The sequence below is a fragment of the Propithecus coquereli genome, unplaced genomic scaffold (genome assembly GCF_000956105.1).
Source record: "Propithecus coquereli isolate 6110/MARCELLA unplaced genomic scaffold, Pcoq_1.0 Scaffold20, whole genome shotgun sequence".
In the NCBI taxonomy this organism is placed as follows: Eukaryota; Metazoa; Chordata; class Mammalia; order Primates; family Indriidae; genus Propithecus; species Propithecus coquereli.
This window is the reverse complement of record NW_012144967.1, coordinates 12,342,608-12,358,136: the sequence shown is the minus strand read 5'-3', so window position 1 is coordinate 12,358,136 and position 15,529 is coordinate 12,342,608. Positions and strand designations below refer to the sequence as shown.

Below are 15,529 nucleotides of genomic sequence, written 5' to 3'. Positions count from 1 at the left end.
AGGGTATAAAATGTAAAAAAAAAAAAAAAATTACAGTATAAGGGGAAGAATGAGAGAACTTAGGCACCAAGTATGTTTGAGAAGATAAAAAGGAATTCCAGCCTATGGGACTTGGAGACCTATGCTTCAAATAATAGAAATAAGGACAACAGAAAGGAAATTTTGTTTGAAGGGATGTATACTGTATTTGAGGTAAAAGGAAAGAAATGAAAATACTGAACTCAGGAAAGAGGGCAGTCTTGACATAAAGATTTGCTAGCCATGCCCACAAAAATAACTCACAACATGAAAACAGGTATGACACCTACAAGTAAGGCAATGTATAAAAAGGGAACATAGTTCTGTTTCTCACCACAATAGAGTAACATCAATCAGACTTACCCTTGCAATTTAAACGACTATTTTTTAAAAAGCCAAATTATATGAAACAATGATTTTCAGACACTAGACAGCAAGTAGTACAGGACAATGATCCCAGAAAGAAGGGAAATAAATGACAGTTGCCCCAGCTGACTGCCTGGAGAAGTTTCTAGATGGCAGCACAAGGAGGGGAAACTCACATAGAGTCCAGTGGTCTTCCTGAGTTAAAGAGACAGAATTCAGAACTCAGGAAAGCTCAGGCAGCTAGAATTCCCAAGGCAGAGTGCTAGAAAGAATGAACTGCCTGAAAAAAGAGCCCTAGAGATCTGCACAGAGCTCCCCATGTTTTTCAGCTGAGTGCTGGGCAGTGTAGTGTTTGAGGAAACCACCAGAGGCGGAGGAAACAGTCACAAGAGGAGGAGGCAGATCCATAATCAGAAGCCACAAAGGCCAGGAAATAGTTCATATTCACAACCGCCACAGTAGAGATACCTCACAATACACAGGGTTGAGTACTTAGAAAGGTATTGCTTCAGTAGTGGAACCAAATTAGCCCCAGATTAAAGGATATATGGTCTTACTTGCCTAACACAATATAAAAAAATCATCAAAAGGATTAAATGTTTTCCAAGAAAATTAGAGCTTAAGAATATTTGAAGGTCAAAATATTCTACCAAACAACAATGTAAAATTCATACTGTATAAAACAACATGTAAAATTCTTATAGTCTGGAATCCAATCAAAAATTACAAAGGGGCTAGGCACCGTGGCTCACACTTGTAATCCCAGAACTTTGGGAGGCAGAGGCAGGAGGCTTGCTTGAGGCCAAGAACTCAAGACCAGCCTGGGCAACATAGCAAGACTTTGTCTCTACAAAAATATTTAAAAATTAGACTGAAAGCAGAAAGCAAATGAAACTAAGACAGGAATCAGATCTATACAAAGAACTGAAAAGCACCAGGAATGTTAACCTGTGGGTAAAAAAAAATAAAAGATGTTTTTCTCATTTTTAAAAAACGAAACAAAACCTGTATTAAGACATAAACAAGTTAAAACTAAAAGGGCAGAAGACAATTTACTGTTAAAGCAAAAATAAGGCCAGGCGTGGTGGCTCACGCCTGTAATCCTAGCACTCTGGGAGGCCGAGGCAGGAGGATTGCTTAAGCTCAGGAGTTCGAGACCAGCCTGAGCAAGAGTGAGACCCCGTCTCTACTATAAAGAAATTAGCCAAAACAACTAAAAATAGAAAAAATTAGCTGGGGCACAGTGGTACGTGCCTGTAGTCCCAGCTACCCGGGAGGCTGAGGCAGGAGGACTGCTTGAGCCCAAGAGTTTGAGGTTGCTGTGAGTTAGGCTGACGCCACGGTACTCTAGCCCAGGCAAGAGAGTGAGACTCTGTGTCCAAAAAAAAAAAGCAAAAATAATAATATATTTTGGGATAATAACAGCTATAGAAGTAAAATGTATGAAAACAGCACAAAAGCTGTACACTGTACTAATACTAATCAAAAGCTGGAGAGATAATACTAATATCAAAGTAGACTGCAGAGCCAAGAATATATAGACATATTAATTAAGAAGTCAATTAATCAAGAGGATATAACAATCCTAAATGTTTATGCTCCTAATAATGGAGTTTTAAAACACATGAAGCAAAAACTGATAGAAATGAAGAAACAGACAAATCTATAATTGTAAAACCAGAGATTTCAACACTCCTCTTTTAATAATAGACTAAACAAACAGAAATCAGTAAGGTTATAGAAGACTTGAATAATTTGACCTAACTGACATTTTAGAGACTTTACCAAACAGCAGCAGAATACATATTCTTTTCAACTGCACACAGAATATTTATCAAAATGGACCATATTCTGAGAATAAAACGTCTCGATAAATTTAAGAGAATTCACATCATATAAAGTATGTTCTCTGATCAAAAATTAGAAATCAGTAATAGAAAAATAAGGAAAATCCTCAACTATCTGGCAACTAAACAATTCTAAATAACCCATGGGTTAAAGACAAAAAACAAGGGAAATTAAAAAGTATCTGGAACTGAATGAAAATAACTGGAAATTTATGGGAGGTAGCTAAATCAATGTTTCTAGTTTAATGCTTGTATTGGACACAAAGAAAGTCTCAAATGAATGAGCTAAGCTTCCAACTAAAGAAAGAGCAGATTTAACTTAGGGTAAGCAGAATGAAAACAAAAAGAGGAAAAAATCAATGAAATTGAAAACAGAAAAAACAACAGAAAAATTCAGTGAAACCAAAACCTGGTTTTTTGAGAATTTCAATAAAGATCAATAAACTTCTTACCAGACTACTCAGGAAAAAGAGAGAAACCACAAATTATGACTATCAGGAATGAGAAAAGGGACATCAATACAGATCCTATAGACATTAAAAGAAATATTCTGAACAAATTTATGGCAATAAATTTGTTAACTTAGATAAAATGGTCAAATTCCCTGAAACACATAAACTACCAAAGTTCATCTAGAAGATAATACATAACCTGAATAACCCTATTTCTATTAAAGAAATTGAATTTGTACTTAAAAATCCTTCCCACAAGCAAAAGGAAACTTGGAACATCAGAAAGGAACAAAGGATAAAGTAAATATCTAGGTAAATATAATAGACCAGAAGTTGGCGAACTTTTTCTACAAAGGGTCAGATAGTAAATATTTTAAGCTTTATGGACCACATGGTGTACGTCACTACTCAATTCTTCTGGTATAGCGTGAAAGCAAGATAGATAACATAAATGAATGAGTGTGGTTGTGCTCCAATAATACTGTACTTATGGATTCTGAAATCTATATTTTTCATGTGTCATAAAATATTATTCTTTTAATTTTTTCAAAAATTAAAAAAGAGCAAAATAAACTCAAAGCAAGCACAAGGAAGGAAATAATAAAGTGCAGGAATGAGGCTAGGCAGGGTGGCTCACGCCTGTAATCCCAACACTTTGGGAGGCCAAGGCAAGAGGATCAGGTGAGCCCAGGAGTTCAAAGTTACAGTGGGCTCTGATTGTGCCACTGCATTCCAGGCTAGACTTCAGAGGGAGACTGTGTCTCTTTTAAAAAAAAAAAAAAAAGGCAGGAATCGATGAAATTGAAAACAGAAAAGCAACAGAGATAAATAAACCCAAAAGCTCATTCTTTGAACAATTATTAAAACTGACAAGCTGGTAGCCAGGCTGACAAAAATAAAAGACACAAATTACTGATAACAGGAATGTCTTGATTTGCAGATGACATGATTTCTATGCAGAAAATCCTAAGGAATTACAAAAAAGCTATTAGAACTAATAAGTGAGTTTAGCAAGGTTGCAGGATAGAAGGTCAATATAAAAAAGCAACTGTATAACCACTTGCTAACAATTGGAAATTGATATTTTAAAAAATAATATTTACAATAACATCAAAAAATATGAAATACTTAGAGATAAACCTAATAAAAGATATACAAGACCAATGCAGTGAAAACTACAAAACAATGCTAAAAAAATTAAAGATGACCTAAATAATGAAGGGATATATTAATACTATGGGTTAGAAGACTTGATAGTGTTAAGATATCAATTTTTCCCCCAAATGATCCATATGTTCAAGGCAACCTCAGTCAAAATTTAAACAGGGTTTTTTAAAAAATAAAAAAACTAATTCTAAAATTTATTTGGAAATGTAAAGGAATTAGAATAGCCAAAACAATTTGAAAAAGAACAAAGTTGAAGGATGAAACAATATTTGATTTTAAGACTTACTACAGGCCGGGCGCGGTGGCTCACACCTGTAATCCTAGCTCTCTGAGAGGCCGAGGCGGGCGGATTGTTTGAGCTCAGGAGTTCGAAACCAGCCTGAGCAAGAGCGAGACCCCATCTCTACTAAAATTAGAAAGAAATTAATTGGACAACTAAAAATATATAGAAAAAAATTAGCCGGGCATGGTGGCGCATGCCTGTAGTCCCAGCTACTCAGGAGGCTGAGGCAGAGGATTGCTTAAGCCCAGGAGGTTGAGGTTGCTGTGAGCTAGGATGATGCCATGGCACTCTAGCCCAGGCAACAGAGTGAGACTCTGTCTCAAAAAAAAAAAAAAAAAAAAAAAAAAAGACTTACTACAAAGCTATAATCATAAAGACACTAAAACACATAGATCACTGGAACAGAAGAGATTCCTAAAATAGACCCACACATATACAGTTAGCTGATTTCAACAAAGATGCCATGGTAGCTCAAGAAAGGAATGATAACTTTTTTCAATAAATTGTGCTGGAACAACTGGATAGCCATATGCCCAAAGAACAAACAAACCAACCCCTAATTTTTACCTCACACCATATACAGAATACAACAAAAGTAGATCACAGGTCTAAGCAGGAAAGTTAAAACTACATAGCTTCTAGCAGAAAATACAGGAGAAAAATCTTAGTGACCTTAGGTTTGCTACAGATTTTTTGTATACATGACACAAAAAACAGGAAGTATAAAAATAAATTTAAAAAATGAAACCCCCTCAAATTAAAAATGTTTGCTCTTCAAATGACATTATTACAAAAATTAAAAGCCAAACCATTGACTGGGTGAAATTATCTGCCAAACATGTATCTGACAAAGGACTTGTATTTAGACTATATAAAGAACTCTTACTCTTTCCCTGCCATAGCAAAGTTGTGAGGAGGCAGAGGCTCAGGTGTATTCAAGATTTGGCTTCACCAGTAACCCACCTCCACGGCTGAGGAAGGCCCTGCTGCTGGAGGGGTAATGGATGCTAATACTGCTTTACAAGAGGTGATGAAGAACACCATTCATGATGGCCTTGCACGTGGAATTCCTGAAGCTGCCAAAGCCTTAGACAAGCGCCAAGCCCATCTTTGTGTGCTTGCATCCAACTGTGATGAGCCTATGTATGTCAAGTTAGTGGAGGCCCTTTGTGCTGAACACCAAATCAACCTAATTAAGGATGATGACAACAAGAAACTAGGGGCATGGGTAAGCCTTTGTAAAATTGACAGAGAGGGGAAACCCAATAAAGTGGTTGGTTGCAGTTGTGTAGTACTTAAGGACTATGGCAAAGAATCTCAGGCCAAGGATGTCTGCAAAGAGTACTTCAAATATAAGAAATGAACAAATAAAACTTTGGTTCATGTTAAAAAAAACAAAAAAACAAAAAAAACCAAACTCTTAGAACTGTAAGAAGGCAACTCAATTTTTTTTAAATGGGCAAAAGATTTGAAGAGACATTTGACCAAAGATGATACACAGATGGCAAATAAGCATATAAAAAAATGTTCAACACCCCTAGGCACTGGGGAAATGCAGATGAAAACCATAATTAGATACTACTATACACCTACTAGAATCCCTAAAATTAAAAAGATTGACCAAACCAAGTGTTGGTGATAATATGGAACAACTGGAAACACTGCTGGTAGGAATGCAAAAAAACACAACCAATTTGGAAAATACTTTGCCAATTTCTTAAACTACTAAACATACATCTACTATATGATGTGCCCATTCTACCAATAGGTGTTTTCCCAAGAGAAATAAAAGCATTTGTCTACACAGACTTATACCTGAATGTTAATAGTAGCTTCATTTGCAATAGTCAGAACCCAGAAACAACCTAAAAACTAATCCACAGGTAAATGGATAAACAAATTATAGTTACATCCACATCATGGAATACCAACAAGAAACCAGATATTGATACATGTAAGAATCATGGATAAATCTCAAAAGAATTATGCTGTGTGAAAGAAGCCAGACCAAAAAAGAAAACACACTGTTATGATTCCATTTATATAAAATTTTTAAAAAGGCATTTAATTCATAGTGACAGCAGACCAGACTGGAGATGGGAGATGGAGAGGAAAAGAGGGATGGAAGGACAGATTATGAAGAGGCACGAGGGAACATTTGTGGGTGATAGATATGTTCATCTTGACTGTGGTGATGGTTTCACAGGTATATACATATGTCAAAAGTCATCAAATTGTTATACTTTAAATATGTGGAGATTACTGGACTTCAATTTATCTCAGTAAAGCTGTAAAGAAAGAAAAATAGTAGAATAAGGTGTTAAATACTGAATATTGCAGAACCCTGACATTTAAGGGTAGAAGAAAGAAGAAACAACTAAAGGATAAAGAGAAAAACTGATCACAAGCAGGATAAGCAGCAAACTATTAGTTATCAGAGAACCTATCAGAAAGTTTTAGGGGCGTTGTGAAGTGTTATTAATGACAAAAATAAATTAAGAATATTAATGACTAAGAAAAGGCCAGTAGATTTAGACATTAGAAGATATCTATTAAAAACAGTGAATTCAGAGGTTACCAAAGAGAAAAGTAATAATAAAGTCAGAATGTCAGGGGTTAAGAGTCTAGGAGGAGATCAGTGAGTGGCAGCAGGACAGCACTCATTTGAGAAGTACTTTTAAAAGATAGAATGTTGATGCAAAATGGATGTGTCACTCAATAGTTAAATGCTCCCTTCCTTATTGACAACTACCGCCTTCTTTACAACAGACAACGTAAGTGGATTTATGTTTTATCGACATCATAATCAAAGATACTGCACTAAACTCTACTGTATCATTAAAAAATTTTTTTCCAGGACCAAATCGTTCATAATGACATTTAAATTAAAATATTCCTAAGAACTTTATTTATCCTTTCAAAATCCAATACCTAAGAAATGGCTGATGGGAGAAGATGCCCTGGTAACAACCCTGTTGAGGACTTGCTTCAGAATTTCTTGTCTGATCATCTCATGGATCTAAAGAGAACAGAACCAATAAAATCTTCCTGGGTGATCTACAGCTTGTATCAGTGCATGTTAGGCAGGATGAAGAACAGTTTGGACATGGGTAAAATTTGACAAATCAGAATATAATGTAAATCATCTGAAAAGACAGAATCAGTCAGTTTTCCCCTTGTTCTGTGCTCAGATGATTCATTAGCAGGGTAAATATTATGTTTATTAGCCTGAAAGTACAGATCACATGAAAGTACTACTATATATATATATATATAAGGTCCAGCATCAAATAGGAATAATTCTACTTAGGTATTCATCACATGCCAACATCCATATTTCTGACAGTACATATAACTTTTATTTAAAAAATTTAAATTTAAAAGCCCATGAAAATTGCTAGAAACTTAAAAAGTCCCCAGTAACTTTCTCAGTTTCTAGAAGCTTAGCAGCTGCCTAAAAAAAAATCCATTCTGAATTTTCATTAAAATTCTTACTTGAACTTGATTACTTTGAGGTAGACTAATTTCTTTCAGATCTCAAACAGTGAGGTCTGAAATATATAAAGATGCCTTAATAAAGCCTACATTTATGTAAAATCAAATAAAATCTCTCTAGTGTTGAAAAATATGAATTTAAAAACAAAAACATATCCTAAGAATATTTTCAACCATTATTACTATTAAGCAGGGTCATTTGTATCATCAAATACACTTATAACTCTTAAGAACTCTTCTATTACATTTACTTCATAGTTCTAGATCAGAACACTATATTTCCATTGAGATTAGCCTCCAAATAACATTTTCGCCAGATACTTTTGGATGTAGCTACATTAAATAACTAAATGTCAAGAAGAAAAGTTAGAGGAATCACTAGCAAAGTTGTTAAGCCTCAAATATGATCTAACTTTTTTTTTTTTTTACTTAAAATGAATATTTAAAAGCTGTTCAGAAATTAAGATTGAGATGATAAGTCATAATTTGGTTATGATATCAAAAAATGTAAATTCTCCATTTTGGGTTGTTTAAAAACAATGAGCCAATAAGCATGATTCTTCAAGCTTGATGAAAATTGTTTTCTGTATAAGAGAATAGCATTAAAACAAACAAAAAACAAGAAATGGTTTACTGCTATAGGAAGAAGTAAAAACGACAGAAAAGCTATCTTATATTCAAACTTCTAAGAAATGGTCAGAAACAACAGGACTAAGTAGAATAAATAAAAAACTTACATAAAGAAAGATAAGTATCCTATCAAACTAGATCTGTAATGTTCCAATACCATCCTAATCTCTATCACACATACTCTATCAAACTGCTACCTACTCAAACATCCTTATCCCCCAAATTCTCAAATATCAAGCCCAATTTATATTTAAATAAAATTAGGGAATGGCCTCACCTTAAAAGTTTCCAACAGGATATTAGCTCCCAGCTTACATGCATGCTGGTTTGGCATTCTAGAAAGACCTGAGCTGGTTTCAATAGTTTTCCCATCAAGAATCTTCTTTGGCCCATATGAATCCATTAAAATGAAACCAAGTTCTACGAGGCCCTGAGTAACATGATCCCAACTATGAACACTGAAAGAAAACAAAGTTTAGTTGAAAAGAAAAACTTAGTAAGATACCTCACCTTTATACTCATTGCCATGTTACACGTTTCCCAAACTCGACCTGGATAATCAACACACTCCGCAGATGAACCTTTTTCTTTTCATGCATCCATATCTAACATAATTCTGAATTCTTAAATGTATAGTAATGGGAATGGTAGGCAAGTGATCTCCATTAAGATAGAATACCGGGAAACTCCGGAAACTAGAGAATATTAAAAAATATATAGAAGAAACTGGAATATTTCAACACAATGACCACTAGAGATCCCCATTCAAGATTTCATGATCAGAAGTTAATTGCTTCTTCTTTTATTATCCCTACAACACTGACAACACTTACACATATGCTTACAAATCAGCCTCCCTCTCTAAACTGAGAGTCTCTAGGACAGAGGGCACAGTGTAATCATATTTTTACCTATAGATCCTAGCACAAAGCTGACATATAAAAGGCACTCAGTAAATACTTACAGCATGAATGGATGAGTGATCTGGTTTCAAGAGCATGAATTAAAATTACAAATAACCTTTTGTAAACAGCAGAATCATTGGTGATTTTATACACTTAATGTTACCTACTATAATGGAAGTGTAATGTATACAACCTTTATGTCATTATATCTACCTATTAAATAGCAATAAATTATAATGCAGCACTATAGAATGAAGGAGATAGTTGTGAATAAATTCTCATAATGCTTTGACAGAGTTAACATTATTCACTCTAGAAAGCTGGGATCAAGATAAACTGCGCATGTGTTCCACTCTTCCCACCCCAAATACACACACACACACACACAGTAAATAGTGTGTATGTGTATACAGGTGGTCCCCGACTTACTATGGTTTGACCAACGATTTTCTGACTTCATGATGGTGATTCAGTAGAAAACATTCTTAGAGTGCATATACAACCATTGTTTTCCATTTTCAGTACAGTATTCAATAAATTACATGAGATAGTCAAAGCTTTATTATAAAATAGGCTTTATGTTAGAAAATTTTGGCCAACTGCAGGCTAATGTAAGTGTTCTGAGCATGTTTAAGGTAGGTTAGGCTAAGCAATGATGTTCTGTAGATTAGGTGTATTAAATATGAACTATAGGCCGGGCACGGTGGCTCACACCTGTAATCCTAGCTTTCTGGGAGGCCGAGGCAGGCGGATTGTTTGGGCTCAGGAGTTTGAGACTAGCCTGAGCAAGAGCGAGACCCCGCCTCTACTAAAATTAGAAAGAAATTAATCAGCCAATTAAAAATATATATAAAAAAAAATTAGCCAGGCATGGTGGCACATGCCTGTAGTCCCAGCTACTCGGGAGGCTGGGGCAGTAGGATCACTTGAGCCCAGGAGTTTGAGGTTGCTGTGAGCTAGGCTGATGCCACGGCACTCACTCTAGCCAGGGCAACAGAGACTCTGTCTCTCTCAATCAATCAATCAATCAATAAATCAATCAATCAATAAATAAGAACTATATTTTTGACTTAGGATATTTTCAACTTATAATGGGTTTTATTGGGATGTACATCCAACATAAGAAGCATCTGTATATAATGATATACAATCTATAAAATGTGCAGAAAAAGAAGTATTTTTGATTGATCAAAAATTATTAATATGAAGAAACCTTAAAAAGTGAAAGGAGGCCGGGCATGTTGGTTCGCACCTGTAATCCTAGCACTTTGGGAGGCTGAGGTGGGAGGATTTTTTGAGGCCAGGAGTTCAAGACCAGCCTGAGCAAAAGTGAGACTCTGTCTCTACAAAAAAATAGAAAAATTAACCAGGTGTGGCGGTGTGTGCCTGTAGTCCCAGCTATTCAGGAGGCTGACGCAGGATTGCTTGAGCCCAGAAGTTTGAGGTTGCGGTGAGCTATGATGATGCCACTGCACTCTAGCCCTGAGAGAGAGCAAGACCCTGTCTCAAAAAAAAAGTGAAAGGAATGAAAGAGGATACCACAGACCACAGAGTACAAAATGTATGAGTGGCTCCAAAGGTAGATAGCAAGGGCAGATACACTAGAAGGAGCCCTGGGGCAACTTTTGTGGTAATTGGTTGAGATACTACAGTATGAACAGTCTGGTACATGCATCCTTCTCTACCTTCTTCTCTAATGCCCCACTGAACCCCTAACTTATGCCAAGAAATAAGCAATAAAGAGAGCTGCCACTAGCTGGGACCTGTGAGTAGGGGAACCTGGACCTGAGAGGCAGAGTAGCACTCTTGAGACAATAGCAACATGTTGGAGGGTTAGGAAGGTCGTACACCTAGAAGACTAATGCTTGGCACATCTCACCACGATCTCTAAACCGCTTGCGTGGACTGTGTTAAATAGATACAGCACTCTCAAACTAATGGGACACATCAAAAATAATAATAAGATAACCAATAATTATCAAATGTAAGAAAAAAAAATACCACCTTGAAGAGAAGTGCCAAACTCAACACAGAGAACTATAATCTGAGGGAAAAGGTTAACAGAATGAACAGAAAGAACAAATTATTATATGTGAACTATTGTTCAGGTGGGAGGGCAAAATAAAGACAATTTCAGATATGAAAAGAATCAAAGTTTATAATCCACAAACCACATCAGAAAGAATGTAAAAATTATACATTTATGGTACATTTCCAAGAGAAAAACATGAGATTCAAAAAATAGAAGTGAGCAAAAAAAAAACCAGTAAAGTTTATTATGAAGTCTAAATAAGTGCTGTTAATAATAATTTTAACACCAAGGTGGCAATGGCGAGAAGGAAGAGGAGAACTAAAAGTATATACTAAGGTTCTCATCTTGGATGGAGTAAACAGTTATAAAATTGTCTGTAAGATGGAAAAACTCACACATGACTGGCAAATAGGTAGGTCAATATAATCTGGAAGTTGAATTGGTTCATAAGTAATTTTTTTTTCTAGTACATTAGTGTTTTGTATCTCAAAATATCTGCAGATAAATACATAGTACATTAACATAGCTGAATACAGCAAACCAAGGAAGAATACAATACTGTTCATGATGCCTATTATCTCATTTTCTCCCGCTTGGCTTAGGCCACAAGCTTATCAATATCTTTGATGTGTTTATTGTGTGGCTGTCAATATTTGTATATTTTGTCCCAATTTCCATAATTAAGCAGTCTCAAACTCCCTTTCCAATTTACTTCAATGTGTTGTTAAGATAAAGTCCTATATTTATCATAGGACTTTTATGTTAAGACCATTAAATATCTTAATGTTCTGGTTACAAAGTCGAATACATTTTAAGTCTCTTTTCCCCTCCAGTCCAATTATTTTTAGGGTACAATTTTCCAAAACAAAAGGTTTTTTAGGAATATATTGTGTTACAGCAGAAATGCCTCTACTAATGAACACAAAACACTAACAGGCAAATCTAAGTCTAGATAACAATAAAATATCACCAAAATGTGGTAAGTGGGGACCAAAAATTCAATTACATAAAAGTAGGATGCATAATTTAAAGATTAATTAACTGACTGGGGCAAGCAAGGGCAAGCATGTGTGACTAATCAGCCAGTTAATATTTTAGTGGATCTAATAATACTATCCAAATCCCTTCCCGCTGAAGTTTGGTCCCACCTGGTGGCAAGTGCACACCACAGGCTAATTACAGATAGAGATGCCTCCAAGTCCTATGATTGGCTGAGACTTCCAGAAGATAGTCAGCTTTCGAGGAATTTCCTGGTTAGCTAGTACTTGTTTCTTTAGCCCAACTTGAAGAAACTGAGTTTGGAGAATACTGAAGACACAACTATAAGCCTTTAGAAAAGGAAGATTAACCAGATAGAGAAGATAAAAGAGCTTTAAAGTCTATCAATGGATAAAACACTCAGAAACAATGGTTCTAGTTTCAAATTTGCTCTTATGTGACAAACTCATGTAAATTCAACCTAAGTCAGAATTCCCAGACCTGGAAGAGACCAACATTAAATTATGGCTTAAATTATAAAGCTTTAAAATGTATTTAATCCACAGAACAAAGAAAGTATGACATAGTAAAGACTATTACAACAGCTAGTGTATAACCTAAAATTAATATAAAAATCAGGATTGTTACTGGTATTTTTCATGTGGTTTTAAATCGATAATTAAAGACCAGCCATCAGCCCCAAACTTCAACAGTCAAAGTAAATAAAACTCTTAAAGTTTTTTACTCACTTTAAAAAAAAGGCCAAGAGTTGGGTGCAGTAGTGTGTACCCATAGTCCCAGCTGCTCCGGAGGCTGCGACAGGAGGATCACTTGAGCCCTGGAGTTCAAGGCCAGCCTGGGCAATGTAGAAAGACAATCCCATCTCTTAAGGAGAAAAAAAGGCCTACATTCACAACCTCCTTGGATAAAAGAAAAAATAAAAAGGCACGGTAATGCACACCTGTAGTCCCAACTACTCAGGAGGGTGAGGTGGGAGATCACTTGAGGCCAATGAGTTCAGGGCTGCATGATATGATCACACTTGTGAACAGCCACTGCACTCTAGGCTGGGCTATATAATGAGACCCTATCTCTTTAACTAAAAAAAAAAAGAAAGAAAGAAAAACTATAAAAGACTCAGGCTAATAAAGGATTGTAATATTATGGAAAAAACAAAAGTATCTACTTCAGTTTTATATTCTTACTATCAAGATGGCCAAGAAATCAGGTCCTGAGATTCGAAGATCTTTCCATATGGAAAAAGCTTGCTCGACCAATTTTAAAGAATTAAACCTTAATGTGTGAAGTCAACAGCTGTAGTCATCAGTTTTCTCTGATGAGCCATAAGTACGATATCACATTGCATTTCCTAACACTAAATATCTTATAAACCTTTTGAGATATGGTTCACCAACCCACCTACCTATTCTTTACCACTTCCAAGATCATGGCTGAAACACAAGGTCGATGAGGAACTAGATTCTGAAGAAATTTTGAGCCTTGGAGGAGCTGAAGATCCTTAAAGCTCTTCACAATCGAAATCTTTAACAGATCGAACACCTAATATAATGAAAGAAGTAGGAAAATGAAGTAAAAGTTCTAACTCATGCTATGAATCTTAACCCTGTTAACTGTTCCTACAAGTTGCCACTCATATCCCTATGACAACTGTTTAACCAGATGAAGATGATACAAAAATTATGACTTTCAGTGGGAACTTAAAAGAGCTGAAGATAAGCCTTTCTCAAACCAGAAAAAGGACTTAAAAAAATCAATATAAATATTACCCACAACCTGGGAACATATGAGAAAAAAGGAGTAAAAGATTTTATATTTTCATCCTTGCAACTAACCTATTCTCATTAATTTTAATTCGATCAGGGACTGTTTATTGGAAAGCTACAACATAATAAAACTCCTGGTGAATATCCAGCTAAACTTCCCATTCTTGCAACTTGGGCTGTGTGATAGGTTTCCACTCTTACTCCCATCTCACTACCTGACTTACCACACAAAAGGAATGGAGGTATAACCCAAATACCTGAAGAAATCTGCCAACAGGCCCCAGAGAACAGTGGGGGCTAACATGTCTTACAGCAGCTTTGCTGCTGGCAGGGTAGGGGTAGAATTATTTAGAAAAGGACTAATAACAAAAACAGATTCTTGTACTCCTTCTTACTGACTATAGAAGGAAACAAAATGACATTAAAAAATACCTGTTCTTCAAATCTTTGTATTCTTGTTACAGAGAGAAGAAGAGCAATGCTGAAGGGACATAAGTTATTACTGAAATCTCCTTGCTGTCCTGCCTAGAAGAGATCAACCAAAAACAAAGTCATTACTTACACCTTAAAAGTATAACACAGCCCACTTAAAAACAGGTCTTTAAATGGATAAGAAAATCAAAATGTAATAGATAAAACTTCAATAAAACTTTTAGAAGAAAACGTAGAAAATCTTCAAGAACTTGGATTAGGCAAAGATTTCTTAGAACACCCAAAGCATACTTTTTTCTTGTATAAATTAAGCAAGAAAACTGGACTTTATCAAAAATCAAAACTTTTGTGCTTCGAAAGATATCACCACGAAAATGAAAAGACAAGTCACAGACTGGGAAAAAGTTATTTGTTAATTATATAACTGATAAAGGACTTATCACTAGAATATACAAAGAATTCTTACAACTCAATCATGAAGACAATGCAATAAAAAAATGGACAAAAAATATGAATAGACATTTCACCAAGAAAGATACTAGAATAGCTAACGAGCACATGCAAAGATGCTCAATTATCATCAGTCATTAAGGAAATGTGAAGGAAAACCTCAATGAGATACCATTTCACATCCATTAGAACAGATATAATAAAAAAGACAACAACAAATGTTGGCCAAGATGTAGAGAAATAGGAGCCCTCATACAATGATGGTGGGAATATAAAATGATATAGCCATCTTTGAAAACAGTTTGGCAGTTTCTTAAAAATTTAAACATAAATGTATCACGCAAACCAGCTATTCCATTCTTGGGCATCTACCCAAGAGAAACGAAACATATTTCTACACAAAGACTTGCATGTGAATGTTCATAACAGCATTATTTATAACAGCCGAAAAGTAGAAAAAACCCAAATGTGCAACAACTAGCAGGTAGTTAAGCAAAATTGATATGTCCATATAATGGAATACTATTCAATAAAAAGATATATATGCTAGGCTGGGTGCGGTGGCTCACTCCTGTAATCCTAGCTCTCTGAGAGGCCGAGGCGGGCGGATTGTTTGAGCTCAGGAGTTCGAAACCAGCCTGAGCAAGAGCGAGACCCCGTCTCTACTAAAAATAGAAAGAAATTAATTGG

At 35.5% G+C, this 15,529-nt stretch overlaps 1 protein-coding gene and 1 pseudogene across 3 annotated transcripts in view; one reads left to right on the top strand and one right to left on the bottom strand.

Moving 5' to 3' along the window:
* FANCI (Fanconi anemia, complementation group I) overlaps nt 1–15,529 on the bottom strand; it is a 76,148-nt gene that overhangs the window by 36,170 nt on the left and 24,449 nt on the right. For all 3 annotated transcript variants that reach the window (XM_012643744.1, XM_012643745.1, XM_012643746.1), the window contains 4 exons: nt 14,390–14,482; nt 13,597–13,733; nt 8,536–8,716; nt 7,065–7,152 (listed from right to left, as the gene is read on the bottom strand). In XM_012643744.1, coding sequence (XP_012499198.1) covers nt 7,065–7,152; nt 8,536–8,716; nt 13,597–13,733; nt 14,390–14,482 — 499 coding nt within the window. The remainder of the gene's footprint in view (nt 1–7,064; nt 7,153–8,535; nt 8,717–13,596; nt 13,734–14,389; nt 14,483–15,529) is intronic.
* LOC105809867 lies at nt 5,134–5,496 on the top strand (annotated as a pseudogene).